Source organism: Cicer arietinum, chromosome 4 (genome assembly GCF_000331145.2).
Source record: "Cicer arietinum cultivar CDC Frontier isolate Library 1 chromosome 4, Cicar.CDCFrontier_v2.0, whole genome shotgun sequence".
Classification (NCBI taxonomy): domain Eukaryota; kingdom Viridiplantae; phylum Streptophyta; class Magnoliopsida; order Fabales; family Fabaceae; genus Cicer; species Cicer arietinum.
The window spans coordinates 37,538,636-37,559,730 of NC_021163.2; the positions used below are offsets into that span (position 1 = coordinate 37,538,636).

Here is a 21,095-nt window from a genome sequence, read left to right on the forward strand (position 1 = left end):
AAGATTTTGAGCAACTTATTTCACAAGTACCACAACTTCCAGATGATCAGTTTTTTGGTTACTTTGTTCATGGTCTGAAGGAAAAGATCCGTGGGCGTGTTCAAAGCCTTATCGCTCTGTGCCCTTTGTCATGAGCTTGCTTGATGAATGTTGCAAGGGTTGTTGAACGCAAGCTGTTGGAGAAAACAGGGAGCTGGATTTCGAGAAAAAAATACAAATTCTGGTTTCCAAAATGATGGGGGAAGTCACAATCATGGAGGAACCAGCAAGACTGGAGACTCAACCCTCCATGGACCCTCCTCCGATTGGGTTTATGTTAAAGGAGGTCGAGACCACCGTGAACGTGGAGGAGCACCGTTCGGTGTCAAAACCACTTTGGGAGGTGATAGAAGAGAGGTAGGCAACCGTGATCGAGAAGTTAGACACTTATCTCCGCAAGAAACTGCAGATAGACGACAAAAGGGGCTTTGTTTCAAGTGTGGTGGTCCTTTTCACCCTAGACATCAATGTCTGGACCAACACTTAAGAGTTATGGTGATTGAAGAGGGGTACAACGCAAAAGGGGAAATGAATGTTTTCTAAGTGGAAACAGATGATGAGGTAGTAGATGGAGAACTGAATACTATGAGATTGAATGGTTTGATTGTAAACCAAAGGTTTGACCCCAATCTATGACACTGGTGGGCACCATCAAAGGGATACTAGTGAGAATGCTAGTGGATAGTGGAGCAACCCACAACTTCATTTCACCTAAGGTAGTGAGAGCCTTGGGGTTGCGAGTCACGGAAACCCCACAATTAACGATTCGACTTGAAGATGGATATACCACTAAGACTCAAGGGGAGTGCATAGACATGGTTGTGACGATTCAAGGAATCTTTGTGTTTGAAACATCTAGAATTGATGTGGTATTAGGAATGACATGGTTGACTAGGATCAGGTGTATGTCGTTCGATTGGCCACAACGCATTATGCCTTTGAATTCCAAGGACAGTGGGTCGAAGTACAAGGTACTCAATATGAACAAGTGAGACTAAACGCGTTTCGAGAATATGTAGGAAAGGCGGGGTTTAGTGAGGATTATAGTGAAATGGGGTTTAGGAGGATACAACATGTGACTGAAATGTATGGTGAACAATTACCGAAAGCTGCTACCCTACCTTTGACAGCCAAACAACATCAAGAATTGAATGGAGTAATTGAGAAGGTTGCAGAAATGTTCATAGAACCCACAAGGCCTACCCCCGAAAGACCACAAGAACATGTTATCCATCTTTTGGGAAGTGCTAGCTCGGTCAATGTGTGCCTCTATCGATACCCTCATCATCATTAGTCCGTAATCAAAAAACAAGTAGGAGATATGCTATTATTTGGGATCATTAGACCAAGCCATAGCGCTTTCTCGAGTCTGGTAATTTTGGTCAAGAAGAAGGATGGGTCTTAGAGGATGTGTGTGGACTAAAGAGCTCTGAACAAGGTAACCGCCCCCGACAAATTCCCCATTCCAATTATCAATAAGTTGTTGGATGAGTTGCATGGGGATAAATACTTCTCAAAAATTGATTTGAAATCGAGGTATCATCAAGTGAGGGTGCGAAAGGAAGATATCCATAAGACAACGTTTCAAACTCATGACGGACATTATGAATCCTTTGTAATGCCTTTCAGGTTTACAAATGCTCCCTCAACCATCCAAGCTTTGATGAATGAGGTGTTCAAGCTTATGTTGCAAAAGTATGTATCGGTATTCTTCGATGGCATTTTGATTTATGGCCCCACTTGGGAAGATCACCTAAAACATTTGGAAGCTCATCAAGAAGGATGGTTTCAAGTGGAGGAGCAAGGAACAAGAGGCTTTTGACACTTTAAAGCACCATACCACAATTGCACCCGTACTAACACCCCCTGATTTTAATGAAAAGTTTGTGATTGAGAGTGGTGTCTCGAGTAACGGTTTGGGAGCAATCTTGTTGCAGCAAGGGCGACCGCTGCTTACTTAAGCAACGCATTAGGGGATCGTAATTTGGCTAAGTCCGCATATGAGAAGGAATTAATGGTGGTTGCCTTAGCCATTCAACATTGGCGACCATACCTGCTGGGTAGGAAATTCACAGTGTGCCCGATCGAAAAAGCCTAAAGCAGTTACTCTTGCAGCGAATCACCACTATGGATCGACAAAATTGGATAGCGAAGTTATTGGGTTATCAATTTGAGATTGTATACAAACCTTGGCTAGAGAACAAGGGAGTTGATGCTTTATCTCGAATGCATGACAGTGTCGAAGTCGCATTAGATGCTAGCGGGACACTTAAGTCCACGATTTCCTATCCAGAGTGGTTGGATGCTCAAAAGCTCATGGCCGGAATTCAAAATGACTCATTTCTACATAAGGTAGTGGTTAACTTGCAAGAAGGCAAACCGTCCAAGGTTGGGTTTTCCTTCCGTAATGGTGTGCTATTCTATGAGGACATATTGGTGATGTCTGTTGCGTCCCAGTGGATTCCCACACTATTAAAGGAGTTCCATGCTACCCTTCAAGGATTCTATCGTACGTATCGTCATCTAGCGGCAAATTTGTATTGGGTGTGTATGAAGAAGTGCATTCAACAATATGTTCAAGAGTGCAACACTTGTCAGCACAACAAGCATGTTATTGCGGCTCCGAGAGGCCTTTTGCAACCTTTACCCATTCCCTCCCAAATATGGGAAGAGTTGTCAATGGATTTTATAACTGGGTTACCACAGGCCAAGGGTTTTAAGGCTATTTTTGTGGTGGTGGACCGATTGTCCAAGTATAGCCACTTTGTGCTGCTGAAGTGCCCTAATATCACTCGTGTATTGGTCGAAGTTTTCACTCGAGAGATTGTTCACCTTCATGGAATTCCATCATCCCTAGGTAGTCAATCCCAGATAGCGGCGCGTCGCGGCCAACCCCGAAAACCGGGATAGCGGGTTGCGGGATGCCGGGATTTTTTGAACAAATTATATGAATAATACTATATAAACATGCATAATAAAACAATATCTCAAACTCATAAACATTCATAAATAGTAACAAAAAAATAAACATTCATAAATTAAAAAATAAAACAGAAAGAAAAAATAAAAAGAAAGAAGTAACAAAAAATAAATTAAATAAAAGAAATAGAAAGAATTAACTAAGTAACAAAAGATAAAAAAATAAAATTAAAATAAAAACAGAAAGAAAAAAACAGAAAAAAAGAAGTAACAAAAAAATTAAAGAAATAGAGAAAGAGAAAAAGTAAAAAGAAAAGAAAATTAAATTAAATTAAAAAAAAAGGAGTAAAACCAGGAAGGGAACATAGGAACAGAACAGAGAAAGAAGTAAAAACAGAACAGAGAAAGAAGTAGAAGGAAGAGAACCCATGACGAAGAGGAACGGCGCAGAGGAACGAGAGTGAGGAAGACGAACATGCGAAGAGGAACGATCGAGGAAGGACGAACGCAGAGGAGACAAAACGGCAATGAGAAGACGAAACGGCAGAGGAAGACAACTAACTCTAAAATTTGAAGGACAATACCAAAATTACCCTTAAAACATTTTAAAAATTTAAGGGTAAAGTTGGTTTTTCAAGGAAAATTTTTTTTTTTAAAATTTCTGTTTTCTAGGGTTTGAGAACCCACGACCCAAAACACGACCCGGCCCAGATCGCGCGCGATCTCTTCTTTCCCCGCGACGCACTGCGCCGCCGCGGCCATGTCCTTCACCGCGTCGCTCCGACGCGATCCCGCCGCGAACCGGCACTATTGACTACCTAGCATCATCCATCGTGTGTGATCGTGACCTAATCTTTGTCAATAATTTTTTACAAGAGTTGTTCAAGCTGCAAGGTACTCAGCTCAAGATGAGCAAAGCATGCCATCCACCAACAAATGGTCAGACGGAAGTCATCGACCGCTGCTTAGAAATTTTTTTGTGGTGTTTCATTTCAGATCAACCCAATACTTAGGTCACTTGGCTTCCATGGGCAAAGTACTAGTACAACACTTGTTTCCATGGGTCTACCAGCAAGACTCCCTTCGAAGCGGTGTATGGAAGAGCTCCACCCATTATCACTCGCTTCTTACCTAGAGAGACCAAGGTCAACGTCGTTCACAGAGAGTTGCTCGATAGGGATGAGTGCTTACAACAACCGAAGCATCACCTCATTCGAGCTCAAAGTCGCATGAAGAGTCAAGCAGATACCCATTGTCGGGATCGACAGTTTGAGGTTGGTGAGGTCTTTCAGAAGCTACGACCTCAAGTGGAGAAATCTGCGGTGTCGCGCATCTGTCCCAATCTGTCCCCGCGCTATTATGGGCCATTTTCAATGGCCGAGCGCATCAGGGCAGTAGTGTACAAACTGCCGTTACCGTGACCATCTACTACTGTTAGAGAGGCATTCCTCTGAGTGTGCAAACTTTTGTTAGGCCAGAGTGAGATATTCCTCTGAGTGGAGCTTTTCTCTATGGGTAGTTAGAGAGACCATCTACTACTATTTCCCTTCATCATAAATAATATACAAATTTATTCCCATTCCTCTATTTTTCTTGCTTTGTTATTGTTGCAATTGCTTGTTTTGCTATTTGACAGGTTTGGGTTGCTACCAGGTCCCTTCATTTAAGTGTCGATGATAGCACACCGAGGTCCAATAGATTTGATGAACCAATCATTGGGTCCAATTTACACACTTCACACACTTAAAGCTTCTAGAAGAGTGTAGAAAGGGAGCGAATAAAAAAGTCAGTTAGTTCCCCCTCTAAATTTCAGGAGGATTCTGTAACAGTTTCTGTTGTAAGTAACGAGGGGAAGTTAGGGGGTATTCAGAAATATTGTTAGATAACAGTTAGGAGAAGAAATTATCTAGTTTAGGAGTTCGTAGAACTCTGGTTTATGCATTCATCTTCTGTTTTTCCATCATTGTAAGAGCTTCAAGCTCTCATTTCCAGTTCAATAAACTACTGTTCTTACTTTAACATTCTGGTTTCTATCATTAGATACTTATATCAGAGGTCCAGTGAAGTGTTTTGACAGTTTTGACAGTACTTGTAAACAGTAATTCACCACAGAGTGTACAAGTTGTAGATAGAAATTATATGATTGACATTCATAAAGAACAGTAAAAATCTTGCTCTGTGAACCACATAATGTTTTACCTAGACAAGAGAAACCAAGAAAACATTAACCATTATTTAATCTCTTGCCGGAAGATGTCTTCCCAAGAATATCAGTAACACTAACAAGTAATAAAGACTTAGAAAAAATTTAGCAACAGCATGCAATACTTTCTCCTCTTTATTAACACTAACACAAACGACCTCTTGATCCACCCTTGTTCTAAGAGGGACGGGATCATTGTCAACCTAGTATCAATCAACTAAGAGCAAGAATATTAAATCTTAATAATGTGGTGTTAAAGTAGGAGCCAGAGTGTGCAACTACAATTGCTAATCTTTTATTCAAGCAATTAAAGTCACACTAAGACAGCTAGATATCTTCAGTTAGTGCCATTTCATAAAAATATTTTGACATCACTTACTAGAGAACACTATTGCATGACAAAGTTTCCAGCAGCAACAAATTTGTTTCCACAGAGAGCTTTACTGTTATAACTGACAGCATGCAATCCAATTCCAACTAATTGGATTTGGTTTCCCAACTATCATGACACAGTCACACTGCTACAGAATTTACATTATAATTTTTTTTATTTTGCAACGATTAATGTTAGTAATTAGTATTCTTAATATTTTGGTGGGGATTGAACTTGCGACCTTGTCACTCTACTCCCTAACTCCCCCACCTCAGCCACCAAACTAATTTTATATCCCCAATTATTTGCATCTTTCTCTTGAAATAAAATACCAGGTGAAATCCAACTCTATAAATTCAGTGATTTCATAAATCCATATTCCCTTGACAATAAGAAATCCAAATCCCAATTATAAACCATGTGTAGTAAGTACAATACTAATATGCAAGAAGAGAAATTACCTTTAGTAACTTGTATAAAATTCTTTCCTCTGTGGTCATCCTTTCATACTCTTTCTTCTTCTTAAATCTAAAGAACTTAAGCCACCTTACAACAGCTCTTTTCCCCTTGAATTTTTTCCTCATTATTTTGACATCATCACCATTAGTACTAGGGGAATTTTCAGAATCTTGAAGTTGCTCCACAACCTTATTATCATTATTAAACTTTGAAAATGGACCTGAATGAAAGCTTAGGCACCCTACTATGCAAGGAACTTTCAAATCCTGAAGGTGGCCAAATATAGGTTCCTGCCCATAAACCTTGCATATAACATCATAGTTCAAACTACAAAATTGTAAGTCAATATTCAACCAAACATTTGTTTATAAAATTAAATATTTAAAAATTTTAAAACAAAACCTGCTTTCATGATTATTTAGACTTTAAAACCTCTATTTAAGCTTATTTATTTGCATAAGCTGTTTGGGAGAGTTCATGGAAACAGCTTGTAACATGTCTATAAGCTCTTTTCAATTAATTTTCATAAGTTATTCAACAGCTTATAGTTTATATAAAAACAATTTGACTTTATCCTATGAAGTGTTTATCCAAACATGGCCTTAGCCTTATACAAAATCAAGACCTTCATGTTTCATTTTTTCTTCCACGTTTTTTTAAAATATTATCAAAACTCTTGTCACTCATTTGTCAAAGCGGACAAGAAAAACGGGGGGGGGGGGGGGGGGGGGGGGGGGAGAGAGAGAGAGAGAGAGGTACCTTGTTCTGCGAAGTAAGAAATTGGAGGAGAAGAAGGGGATGAGATTATTGTGGAAGTGAAATTTATTGAAAAGTGGTGATGCGAAAATTCTCCACGCCATATTTCTCTCAGCAAAATATATCTAGCTCGACACGCTAAAATCCCCAAGTTCTGAATCATGAACACGACTCCAATTATGGTGTGGCTATGGTGAAGTGAAGTGATGGAATGGATATGCTTGCAAAACTGAAATTGTGTACAGAGGAGAGAGATACGGTGGAGTCGCCGGTGAAGGAGGTGGGGCGGTGGAGGAATGAAAGTGGAGAAGAAGAGGGTTTCTGCAGTGAGTAGAAGAATATTTGAATTTTGAGGTATGCTGCGCAGAGGTGTATGATACTAATGGTGTGTCTCCAATCAAGTGAGGGAATGATTAGGTGGGAATGGATGTGACTTAGATGATAAATTGATAAAGTAATTAAATTAATTAATAATATTATAATTATTTATAATTAGTATATATAATATCAATCCTTCATTTGATCAACAATGATTAAATATTATTTATTTTATTCTCTAAAGTAAATTGTTCATTTTAGAAAAACTTAATCCAATAAATAAATAGTTAACTTAATCCCTTACAGCGTGTTTGCGACTTACGAGTTGACTTTTGGAGGACATTATATTTTGATAAATAATTGATATTTAAAAAAAATTTAAAAAACAACATGATATTATATGTTTATGTTTTATGTTATTCCTTCAATATTTTTAGCGGGGGTGAAAAGGAATTTTGAGATATGATTGATTCAGTAAAGAGGATTGGAGGAAAGAGGAGGAATATATTTGGTAATGTGTATGTAACTTGATTGGTGAATTAAGGAACACGAGGGGTTGGAAGAGTTTTGACTTTAATCAAAATCATATTTGGTTTAGGGGTAAGAGTAATTTTAAATGATTTATATATTTATTTTGTTATATTTCCGCTCTGATCCAAATCCTCCGTAAATAGAGCGAGAATAAATTGAGTTTTAGAGTCTGTTTTATTCAACAAAAAGGTAATTTTAAATGATTTACATGTTTATTTTGTCATTTCTCTCCAAAAATAGAAGGAAAACAAATTGAGTTTTAGGGTTGTTTGATTTATGAATTTTTTTAATGATTTTGTGTTTGATTGGAAGAAAGAGAATGAATTTTAAAGGTATTTTATTTTATTTTTGTTCACTCTTTTCCCATCAAATCCTCAAAATAGATGGACCAATATGAGCCAATTTTAGTCCTTCATGAAATTTGTTTATCCATAAAAAAATAAAAAATAAAAATATGACATGGTAAACAAAGTCATAATTTTTTAAGGATGTGTCAATTTTTTATTGTGAATTTGCATTTTTAAGTTTTGTTTGAAGATGTTGATGAATTTTTTAATTTTATGTAAAAATGATATTATTATTGATATTTTAAGACATAAATGATCAAATCGTTACTTAAAATTAAATAAATGGTCAAAGCATGAAAAATAAAAAGATAGACAAAAAAGAGTATAGCAAGAAAAAACAAATTATTGCATAAGGGACTATGGAATGTATTTTTTCAAAAGTAGTTTCATGAAAATATAAAGGCTTAAATAAGTTTTTAATCGATATAAAACTTCACTATTTTGTTTTTAGTCTTGTAAAAGTTTTCCTTTGTATTTTATGTCCTAGTTTTAAGCCAACTATTGTGTATCATTGGAATTTTTTAATGATTGTTATGTATCTTAAAAACTTCCAAACAAACATTTAGAATTTTTTTAACAAATGATAAATTAAATATGAATTTTTAAGTTTTTATACTTAAAAATTCATATTTAATTAATCATTTATTAAAAAATTTTAAACTTTTGTAAGAAAATTTATTATAATGTCTAATATATTACTGCAAAAAATTATTTAAAAATTCAAAAGATACACATTACTTGGTATAAAATTAGGAATCAAAAATAAAAACAAAACTTTTTAAGAGACTAAAAACAAAATAGTGAAATTTTATAGAGATCAAAAACTTATTTAATCCAAAAATTAAAATTTTCTCTCCCTTTTTCATCTTTTCTTTCCCCTCTTGTAACATCAAAACGATAACATTCATCAAAACCCAACAATTTTTAGATTTCATCATAACAAAACCTATATACACTCAATACATAATACCTGTGTTCTCACAAACTCAACTATTTTTCCTCCTCCCAATAGCAACTCCAGCTACCAACATTCTCTCCCTCCAACCTCTAATTTGTAGGAACAAAATAAGGTAATTCTCACTTTCACTTAATCAATGAATCTAAAACTCTCAAGAATCAAAAGAGTAACTCAATCACAAGATGGATTTGAATGATAGAAAATAATGTATATTATTGGAATATTATAACGAGTACAATTGCTAAGGCTTATATACATTAGCACATAGGATCGTAAGCTCATAAGATTATGTGCTCATAGTCCCACATCGGGATTACAAAGCTGACAACAAACTCTAACTGACTAACTACCTTTCTAACTAACTTCTTAACTAACAAACTGAATTATTTCATTCAACATTCCCTCTTAATTTAGATTGCTAACGCACACTACACCAAGCTTGTCCCTTAGTCTCTTAGCTCTCACTCTTCAAAGCATTGGTCATCATATTAGCCAAATTTTCCTCTGACCTTCAGTACTTCAACACAACTTTTCCCTCTGTTCACTTGCTCCCTAATGAAATGAAATTGTGTCTCAATGTGTTTGCTCTTTCCAATATGCTATTGGACGTTTTGCTAGATTGATAACTAACTGATTAGCAACTAATAGTGTCATAAGCTCCATATTCATAACTGAATTACACGAGCTCATACCAGCAATTATGTATTCTTCCTCACATGAGAACAATGCCACAACTGACTTCTTCTTTGGACACCATGAAATGAGAGCTTTTCCAAGCATAAACATGTCCCTATAGTACTCTTCTTATCATCTTTGTCACCACATCAATTAGAGTCCGAATAGCCAATCATTACTATCCCTTCACATATTGCTTTGCTAGACAACAATAGTCCATGGTTTGTAGTGCCCTTCACATACATCATAATTCTTTTAGCAACGATAAAGTGATAAACCCTAGGAATTTCCATGAATCGACTGATTATTCCCACATATAATCCAAGTCTGGCCTTGTACAAAACAAGTATCTCAAGGATTCAACAATTGTTCAAGATTCAGCGGCATTAACTTATTCTTCTTTGCTTTCCCTCTCAAGTTTCTAACTTGTCTCAAATGGTGTTATGTTGAATTACAATTTTCCATTCTAAACTTCTTCAACTAGTTAGTTGCATATTTGCTTTGGTGCATTACTATGCTTACTTTAACTCTTTCAAATTCTATACCCATGAACTATGACAATTCCCCTAGATCGATCATTTCAAACTCCTTCATCATCTTCCTTTCGAACTTATTGATCACAACATTGCTCCCACCAGTCACAAATAAGTCATCAAGATACAAGCACACCACCCCTGCATATTATAAATTCCATGCTCACAACTGCATTTGGTAAAGCCAAGCTGACTCAAAAAGCCATCAATCATTTTGTTCTATGCTCTAGGTGCTTGCTTTAAGCCACATAAAATTCTTTAATTTTTTTTTTTTTAACTTGTACACCTTTCACTTCATATCCATTTTATGAATGAGCCAATTCTTCACACTAGCCAAAGCCACCGCCATCCTCATTATCTCCATTCTAGCAAAAGGAGAAAATACTTCACCTTAATCTACTCATGCCTTATGCAAAAATCACCTCATCGCCAATTCGACCTTGTATTTAGTGACTTCTCCTTTTGGATTCAACTTCACCTTATACACCCATGTAAATCTATAGGCTTCTTTTGAGCTGGCAAATTCACTAACTCTAAGGATTTTTTCTTTTATGTGGAACTCAACTCATCTTTCAGTGCTTTTTATCCATCTTGGATCCTTCATTGCTTCCACAATACTTACATGTTCAACTTTTGAAAATAATGCAAGATGCACCAAATCCCCATCTTCATTCACTGATGAGTCTATAAACTCATAATCATTTAGCCTTGTAGGAAGCTATCTAGATTTGGTTGGCCTACTATGGTGTTGGAAAACACAAGAAAGAAGGGGTTTGAATTGTGTTTTGACATTTCTGAAAAATACTTTGATTGTTTAACCAAAACTATATGTTCTTTATCAAATCATTAGATTTGCTATTAAAAATAGGTTTAGCAAAGATAAAGTTGAATCATAAAGAACTTAGATTAGAGTAGTAAAGAGAGAGAAGGAACACAAGGATTTGAAAACCCTCTTAGTTTTTTTTCTTTTTTTCTTCAGATTAGAGAGTCTGAATGAAGGGATTTGAATTCCCATCCAGGTTTGTAGTCTTGATGAATTTGACTGGAGTGTTCAAAGAAGTCTCTTGATTTTGATTGTTCATCTGACACTTCTGTTTCTACTGATGTATCGGGTTCCTCTAGTAATTTTAGAACTTATAGTAATTCTGATTCTTCTAGTAGTTCCAGTTCTTTTGATATCTGTGATTTCTCTGCCAGTTTTGATTTTGTTGATATGTGTGATTTCTTTGCCAGTTTTGATTCTGTTGATACTCCATATCTTTTTGATATTTCTAGTTCATCATATGGTTCTAGTTCGGATAGGTACTATGTTGAGAAATCCTTCTTCCACTAGAGTCAGTTAGCTTCTGTTTCTTAGGTCTTGGAACATAAACCTTTTTCCTTTCATATATTGCAAACATCCATTGACTAGACACCAAAACTGGTGTTTGAAGTTGGTTGCTTAGAATATCCGCAACATAAACAATTTTATCCTTTGGTACCCAAAACTGGTTGGGTCTTGGTTTGTTTTAAAGGTTTCTTATCTTTCCATGTGGTTAGCATATGACAAGATATTTTAGTGTGACCTTTCTTATAGCAAATAGTACATAAATCATCAGAGGGAACAAACTTAGGTTCAATTATTTTTTCTTGAAATCATATTCCTCTTTTACCATTCCTACTAACACCATAAATCGTAGATGCATACTTCCTTCTTTCCATACCATTGTCAAGAAAATCTTGAAATACTTCTTCAAGCTTATCAAATTTACATGTGGTATTTTCAATTGATGTGGAACTATAATTACTTTTTAGGGTTAGGCTTTTAGCCTTAAGTTCAGTAATATCAGTTTTCAGATTTTCACTTTCTATTTTAAGTTTAGTAATTTTAGTTTTTAGAGTTGCATTATATATATTTAGTTTAGTAATATCAGTTTTTAGAGTTGCATTTTCTATTTTAAGTTCAGTAGTATCAATTTTCAGAGTTGAATTTTCTGTTTTAAATTCAGCACTTTGATTCTTTAAAACATTAACTTTTTCAGTTAAATTTGTATTTTCTTTCCTAAGTGTTTTCAGTTTTAAGGTCAATTTGTTATTCTTATTTAAAAAATCATTTAAAGAAGTAATTAAATTAGATCGAGTAAATTCAGAAAATACCACAATTTCTTCATCTGCTAATTTACTGAATCCAGACATGTTGAACCCTTAGATCTTTTCTCAAACACTGTAAAGTGTTCAACCTTGAGACCGAACTCTGATTCCAATTGAAGGTGCAAACACGAGAAGGGGGGTAGAATTGTGTTTGACAAAGTTGATAACTTTATGCTAATTTGATGACGACTGATTGGTTTTTATGAATTACTTGGATAAGAAGCAATCGGATTTAGAGGTAGCAAAAAATAAAAGCATAAATAATCTGACACATATATTTATCTTGGTTCATCACTAACTTGGCTGCATCTAGTCCCTTCATTCAAAAGGCTTTAATCTACTAATTCAAATACCTTGAATTACAAAGCACCTAAACCTCCAAGTTAGTCTTCCCAAACAGTCTGACAACCCCAAACTTTGAGGAACTAACCACTTTGACCCTACAAGTCAAGTCTTCTTCTAACAACCTGACAATCCAATTTGAAGAAGGAGCTAAACCATTATCGGGTTGGATACAAAAGATTAGAACTTGAGTAGTTGCTTCTAATAAAGCTCATAATAATAATAACTCTCACACTCTAAGAAAAGAACACTAAGATAATATTTCTAACCTGAGCAAATGTTTATCTCTTTGAACTCTAAGATGAATTTGGAATTTTGAGTTTGAGTTTTTCTACTCTTTTCTGTTTTTCAATGACTTTCTTCTTCAGCCTTGAGTAAATAAATTCTTCTTCAAATTGATTTTGTTCATTTTTTTGTTTAGATTGAGATTGTAAATAAATGCTTCAGATTGATTCTGTTTGCAATTTGTTCATATGGCGTATGTAAATTCTTCAAATTGATTCTTTTCATATTTTGTTGTAAATAAATCCTGATCAAATCTTCTACAGATCTTGACCATATCTTCTTTCATACTCTTTGAAGTCAAATATATTGTTCTCATAAAATACTTTTGTTATCATAAAAACTCTAAGTATAAAATGAATTTGGTTCCAACAACATTTCCATTATTTTGCACTAACAATTATGTTGTATCCACTAATACTTCTTCCTATAAGAGGATGAACATCAGTATTAGCAAATAGACTCTTCTCACTTAGTAACTTACTATGCCTTACATATGCATGCAAGTTTTGTACATTTTTTCATTGAAGAGTTAAAAAAAAAACCATAAGACAAAATGGAAGGAATGAATTTTTCAAAGTATATAAAGACAAATCTTACGAAAAAAACACAAGGAGTATACTAATCTATTGTCCAAAGGAGAGCTGATCACACGAGGATATATGTTCTTAGATGATTTCATTGAGAAAGTATCTCACATATAGGTATGACTTTGAGATGGTTTCTCTATTTCAAGGCACACAATGAAAATCCTTATTCATGCTCATTCTTCTATTGAGTGCTCACTTGTCCGAACATGAATATTTTGTTTTACTACTCAAGATGTCATTGAAGAGTGATTTGCAGGAAGGAAACTTTAATACGAAAAGCTTTTTTCTAAAACAAATAAAATAACATAAAAAGAAAACTTTGGAAAAGAGATGTATTTGACATTTGAGTAAATTGATGTTTTGCAAAAGTGATTTATCTATTTTCTGATAGTAATTATAATCCTTGCAATCAGACTTTGTCAAATCATGTTTTGAAAGAGATAAGAAAATTTAAGAATGAATAAAAGAACATAAACTATTTTAGATCATTTTCCAAGTAGTTCCATCATATAGGGATCTTTGCTCTTACACGGTAAAATGCTCAATCAAGAGACCGAACTCTGATACCAATTGAAGTTGTTGAAAAACACAAGAAATGAGGTGTTTGAATTGGGTTTGTTGTTTCTCAAATATACTTCCATTTTCTTACAAAAAATATTCTTTATGAAAATATTCAACTTACTTTTGAAAAAGGTTTAGATAGAGAAAGGTTGAATCATTAAGAACTAAGATGTGACAAATAGAAGAGGATAAAAGAGACACATAAATTTTATACTAGTTCAAAACAAACTTTTGTTACATCTAGTCCTTCCTTTTTGGAGAGATTTTGCCTCAGTATAGTCGAGGGGTTAATCCATTATTTCCATAAACAGTCGTACATGTGTTCTTTTCTCTTCCTCTTTAGGCTTTAAGTATTTTTCTCTAGCCTCTTTAGGCTATCATCCCTAAAACCTTCATCAACATTCTAGCATCCTACCATTGAGGTTCATGAGGGTCGTTGTACCTTTAAGTACCATTTGAGGATAAAAAAGTTGTTTTCACTATCGGGCTGATCTACATCAGTTCTACTTTTTGTCTGATTTGACACAAATTTTGTTTTTAGGATTCTAACTCTAATTAAGAGGATGTTACATATTAAATCATATATCAGTACAATTGCGTGAGAACACTTTGACTGATTTATATCAACTCTAATAACTCTCTATGAAAGGATAATTCACTCATTATTTTAGTTTGATGTGTTCTTGGCTTTTTAAGATTTTCTTCTTAACACATAGCCTTTTTCATTTTCTCTCGCACAAATTCTCTCATGCTCACTCATAAGGACTGAGTGAGTTCTTCTTCAATACAGAGAAGAACTTTCTGTTAAGAATGTTACTGTTGGAGATCTTCTATCATCATTTAAGGTAGATCATAATAGGTGTCTATATATATCTCCATGGATTATTATGTGTATCTTGGTATTGTGGATAAAGAATCAGAGGATATTATGATCAAATCAAACATTAAAGACTTTTAGACACATAGTTGATTCATAATTTTCATCAGAGGATGTGCAATTGCTTTGTTTTCTTTGAAGCATTGACTTTTATCAGAGCTTCGACTTCTATCGGGCATTGACTTTCTGAAAACACTGACTTTTTTTTCCAGATTATTGACTTTTTTAGAGGATACATAATATTTTAGAGTCAGACGATCATATGCTTGATGTGATTATTCGAAGCAGAGACAATTACTTGTTTGTCATGTTTATTAGAGGCATATTATTGTTATTCATGCTTGTGAGAGGCAAAGGCAGATTATTGCTTGTTAGAGGAAGAGGAAGATTATAAGTTGTCATGCTTGTTAAAGGCAGACGTAGACTATTGCTTTTCATGGTTGTCATAGGCTGATTATTGCTTGTCATGCTTGTCAGAGGCATGGAATATTATGTGTATCTTGGTATTGTGGACAAAGAATCAGATGATATTATGACCAAATCAAACATTAAAGACTTTTAGACACATAGTCGATTCACCATGTTCATTAGAGGATGTGCAATTACATTGTTTTCTTTGGAGCATTGACTTTTATCAGAGCTTTGACTTCTATCGGACATTGACTTACTCAAAACACTGACTTTTTTTTCTCAGATTATTGACTTTTTCAGAGGATACATAATATTTTAGAGTTAGACAATCATTTGTTTGATGTTATTATCCGAGGCAGAGACAATTACTTGTTTGTCATATTTATTAGAGGCATATTATTGCTATTCATGCTTGTGAGAGGCATAGGCCGATTATTGCTTGTTAGAGGTAGAGGAAGATTATAAGTTGTCATGCTTGTCAAAGGCAGACGTAGACTATTGCTTTTCATGGTTGTCATAGGTTGATTATTGCTTGTCATGCTTGTCAGAGGCAAGGTATTGTTGAGTCTATCAGAGGTAATAGAATCAAGCCCTTGCTTGCATTTCCCAAGGCAACCGAGGTACAATGTCGTTTTCCCCCAACTTAGGTTTTAAAGCTGAAGTGAAGTCTTGGTTTCTTTTGCCTTCGTCGTAGTCATCAAATGATATAACTTATATTGATACGCATGCTTTGCTGCGCTTGTTTTTACGATATTTCTTTTGCTATATTATAACTTGCTCCATTAGTAGATCTCTAATTTAATTGTAATATAAGCTACTTTAGAATGGGTAGTTTATGAGTTATGCCTTTAATCTACACACTTAGCATATATAGTCAGAGGATAATTGTTCTTTATTTGTTTATTTTTGTTATCATCAAAACATCAACTAAATAATTTAATGTAAAAAAAACTTTTGCACTAACAATTACTCAATTACAAGATGGATTTGAATGATAGAAAATTATGTATATTATTGGAATATTATAATGAGTACAATTTCTAAGTCATATATACATCAACAAATAGGCTCATAAGCTTATGAGTTCGTAGTCTTACATTGGGCTTACAAAGCTGTCAACAAATTCTACCTAACCGTGTTTCTAACTAACTTGTTTTAAGTAACTTCGTAACTAACAAAATGAATTATTTCATTGAACAAAAGTCGCTTCCTCAAAACTATTTTCCTTCTTCTCTCCCTCTTTCCTCCTTCATTTTGGACCATTACTCATGCATATCCTTTTATTGTCTCAATTTTCAAAACCCTAATCTCATATTCAAACCTTCTCAAGATGATATCAAGTTTACTACGTATACTACCAATTTGGACCTCCCTGTTCAACTACTTCTCTAGATCGCAAAATCAATTCTCCATCTTGGCCTCGACGTCGAGAAACATACCCTTCCATTGTCTCTCTTCATCTTTCTCTCTTTTTGATTGCTTTGTTTTTACTACACCTTCAAAAGTTTGATTTTTCTGTTGTTTTCTGTGGTTACTTTTGGTGCGATTCCAATAAGTTAAGCGGGAGTTTGTTTTTGTTGTTGTTTTACTAATTTGTTGAATGATTTTGTTAACAAAGAAAAGAGAAAGCAAGAGGAAGAAGAGAAACAACCACTCTAGGGTTTCATAACATAGAATGAACCAAAACCACAAGTTAATAGGGTTACAATGAGTATATATATAAAAGAATAGAATTGTCTAAAATACCTTTACTACTAATATATAATAATATTATCTAATATCTCCCCTCAAACTCACGATGCATTAACATGGAGCATCGAGAGTTTGTCAACTAAAAAATATGAAAATGTTTAATGGAATGCATCTTTGTGAACAAATCAACAATCTGTAAAGAAGAAGAGACAAACGGTAGAGTAATGATTCTATGATGAAGATGATGACGAGAGGGGTAACGAGGAGGATCAACAATCGCAGGAGGTGGTTGGACAGCCGGGGGGAACAAGAGGGATGTCACCAAAGAAGAAGCAACAATCAAAGAGAATAATCAAGCCAACAAAAAAAATCAAACCGAAAAAGGAGCGATCAAAAAAAGGAGCAACAACCATATTAAAATCAACAGATAGGAACAACCAAAGAAGTAGCACCACGAAACAACCATATCAAAATCAACAGATAGGAACCACCAAAGAAGTAGCACCACGAAACCAAATCCAAACAAACCAAGGAGCAACAACCATATCAAAATCAACAGATAGGAACCACCAAAGAAGTAGCACCACGAAACCAAATCCAAACAAACCAAGGAGCAACAACCATATCAAAATCAACAGATAGGAACCACCAAAGAAGTAGCACCACGAAACCAAATCCAAACAAACCAAACCAAATAGAACCAAACAAAACTAAATCATATCAAACCAAACTAAACAAAGAGAGAAGCAACAAAGCAAATCACTAGAGAGATTAACAATCAAACAGAAGAAGCAACAGACAGAGCGACAACACAGAAGATCAAATTTTCAGCCTCATCCAAGTATCCAACCCTTCCTAGAAGGTCAATCATACAACCATAATGCTCAATCTGAGGCACAATTCCAAATCTCTCCATTTCTTTGAAGCATCTTCTTCCTTCCTCTACCAAACCACAATGGTTGCAAGCAGATAACACACTAGTCATTGTTATCTCATTTGGTTCAAATCCTTCCCGTAACATTGCTGCGAATACTTCTAACGCTTCCTTCGCACAACCATTGACACCATAACCATTTATCAAAGCATTCCACGATGATGTATCTTTTTCATTCATCTCCTCAAAAAGCAATTTAGCTTTTCCAATTTCCCCACATTTTGCATACATATCAACCAAAGCATACACATGAACATCTTCATCAAGTCGGTTCCTTTGCACAAACCCATGAATCCAAACACCCAAATCCAAAGAACTCAAATCAACAATAGCAGGAAGAACACTCACAACCGTCACTTTATTCATTTCCACATCCAAACGTCCCCTCATTTCTCAAAACAACTTCAACGCATCGTGCGGTCGTCTATTCTCACAATATCCCCTAATCATCGCATTCCAACTAAGCACATTCTTGACAGGCATACAATCAAACATAAACCTAGCCGCCACAACATCATCATCCTCACAATAACCATGAACCATACTAGTCCAAGAAATAACATTCTTATCCTTCATCTTATCAAACAAATCCCTCGCCAAATCCATACACCCCATTTTCACATACCCATCAATCATAACATTAGAAGCAGCAATATCTCTATCAGGCATAACATCAAAAAGCTTCCTGGCCTCACTCATATCCCCACACCTAGCAAACCCAACAATAACAGCAGTCCAAGAAACCAAACTTCTCACAAACATTTCAACCAAAGAAGTCCCAACATACAAATTAACACAAAACCCATTTTTCAAAACAACACAATGAACCTCCAAACCTTCTCTCAAAGCCATACAAATAATGAGACAAACACAATCACTGAGACAAAATAAATTAGGGATAACCTGGTGCTGTGCGAGCATGATTTCTCCCCCTACAGACGTCTTTTTACCGATCCGACCGTTGAAGACGAAGACCTGAATGTTGTGAACCTTCTGTCCAAAAATCAGCCAAATCCAACGGTTAACGAATGCGCAATCGATGTTTTTGTGAGACTGATTTAACAAAATCGGGAACAAGGTTACTCTTCTCTTTTCTCTTTTGGTGGTTGCCTTTTCTATCAAAATAGTCTCTCTCTCTTCTCTACGGTAGATCCCATGATGATAATTCTAAATCATCTCTTCATAACGATCAATCAAAATCCCCCAATAACTATGCAAATAATAATGATTCTCAAAGTAAACTTTACCACCCATTGTTCTTTTTAGCTCAGTTGGTTAGAGCGTCAAACCCTAATGGCTTGTGGAAAGGGTTATAGAACCCTAATAAATTTTTTTTTTTTTATTTTTTACTGATTTACTGAAAATAAACGAAAAGCTACAAAGAAAGGGTAAAGCAGAATTGGGACACGGTTTAACGAAAAAATCTCACTGAATATTGGAATGTTAGAAAAGAGAAACTATAATTATATTCCCTAATTGTTGGGAACTCGACAGCGGAATAGAGGCGGGATCGTTCAAGGAGGATCGAAATAGGCTCTAGATATCATGTTAACAAAGAAAAGAGAAAGCAAGAGGAAGAAGAGAAACAACCACTCTAGGGTTTCATAACATAGAATGAACCAAAACCACAAGTTAATAGGGTTACAATGAGTATATATATAAAAGAATAGAATTGTCTAGAATTGTCTAAAATACCCTTACTACTAATATATAATAATATTATCTAACAGATTTGTCCAAATTCATTTGCTTTGTGGAACAATTTTAATGAGTTTTCTTTTATATTTTTATATCGTTTCTCTAAGTTTGATAAGCTTTTATTTCTTTCCCAAAAATTCAATATTTATTGAAATATCTTATGTTTGAAGTTGTAGGTAGAGATTATTAGCTTGAAGTTGTTGGATTATATTATGGGTTTGGATAATTGTCAAGGGGTAAGTGATTATGAGGGGAAGAAAAAGGGAAATTAATACTAAATTATTTTTATTTTATTGTATTTTGAAAAAGTTAATGAATCAAATATTTAAAAAGCCATGTCATTAAAAAATATTGAGTGTATTTGTCACATCACCAGTTTTACAAAGTTAGATTTAATGAATGACTAAAATTAGAAGAATTTTAAATGTTAAGGATACAAAAAAAAAAAAATTATGAAGGAAAATCATGAGTAAAAAGAAATAAACGCAATGGATAAAATTAAAATTTTACCTCACGGATCCTTACCAATTGTTATGAGTCAGAGTTTATAAGATTACTTATGGTGGCGTGATAAAAAATTTACCTCACGCTTTTAACTTGTCGTTAATATATTTTTGCGTGTGTGGCCTTGTAGGTTCCTGTAACATTTAATAATAATATTAAATAATCTATTTAATATTATAAAAAACAAGCGATATCTAGCAGCACATTATTGCTACCCAAGTGACGAGAATGTCATTTGATTTGATGTAATCTTTCTACGATAATGATATTGTGTATAATCTCTCTTTTGAACTTATATCTAAATCAAACTCAAGACATAGAATAGGTCACCCTTTTATAGTTCAGTGTCTTATTTCTTCACAATAGAGTATACTTTGCAATAGTCAATACGTCATATTGACTTATCTCAGCATGGCAATGCATTTAACATGCATGCTCTATCAATGGGCTGATATATATTACTCCTATTATATGGGAGGGGAAAATCCCATCTAGGTCATCCATGTCCCTCATCATGACTCATTTAATATTTAGTTAATCGACTTTAAATTGTCTTATTATAAACAATGTTTGACGATAATAAATAGCCAACTCCTCATCTATAGATCATAGTGGTTTCAGGTATAAGGGTGACATACACCATTATCACTATGAGAATAATTGATTATACTTACATAACACATTATGTTGTATTCTCATGGCTAATCAATCCAATATACATTCAACTTAATGTATACCTATGTTGTGACTTGATATCTCATATCCATAATTTGTTAGATAGGGTTATCAATCGACACACATAATAATCTAGAAGTAATCCACTGAATATCTTAACTAAATGAATGTCTCTCAAGGACTTTATTATATTATTTAAATATAACAATTGAAATGTCTCATATTATAAATAAATAAATAAATAGAACAATATGTTAGTATAAAGGCACATCTAAGAGGAGGGGGGGG

The 21,095-nt window shown here is 34.6% G+C and overlaps 3 protein-coding genes across 5 annotated transcripts in view; all 3 read right to left on the minus strand.

Moving 5' to 3' along the window:
• Positions 1–7,132, minus strand: part of LOC101498065 (uncharacterized CRM domain-containing protein At3g25440, chloroplastic) — a 10,983-nt gene extending 3,851 nt beyond the window's left edge. The window contains exons 1-2 of one of the 3 annotated variants that reach the window (XM_004497652.4): positions 6,753–7,132; positions 5,996–6,320 (exon numbers count right to left, since the gene is read on the minus strand). In XM_004497652.4, coding sequence (XP_004497709.1) covers positions 5,996–6,320; positions 6,753–6,853 — 426 coding nt within the window. In that variant the 5' untranslated portion in view covers positions 6,854–7,132. The remainder of the gene's footprint in view (positions 1–5,995; positions 6,321–6,752) is intronic. The other 2 variants (XM_027333203.2, XM_027333202.2) reach the window with 2 other exon arrangements.
• Positions 7,133–17,370: 10,238 nt separating this feature from the next.
• On the minus strand, positions 17,371–18,320 carry LOC140919948 (pentatricopeptide repeat-containing protein At2g44880-like). Its single transcript, XM_073367217.1, has one exon. It carries the CDS (start codon positions 18,318–18,320, stop codon positions 17,775–17,777), a length of 546 nt encoding a protein of 181 aa, XP_073223318.1. The 3' UTR covers positions 17,371–17,774.
• On the minus strand, positions 18,216–19,101 carry LOC101497738 (pentatricopeptide repeat-containing protein At4g18520, chloroplastic-like). The gene has a single exon (XM_073367218.1). The coding sequence runs from the start codon at positions 18,849–18,851 to the stop codon at positions 18,324–18,326; it is 528 nt and encodes a 175-aa protein (XP_073223319.1). The 5' UTR covers positions 18,852–19,101; the 3' UTR covers positions 18,216–18,323.
• Positions 19,102–21,095: the final 1,994 nt, after the last annotated feature.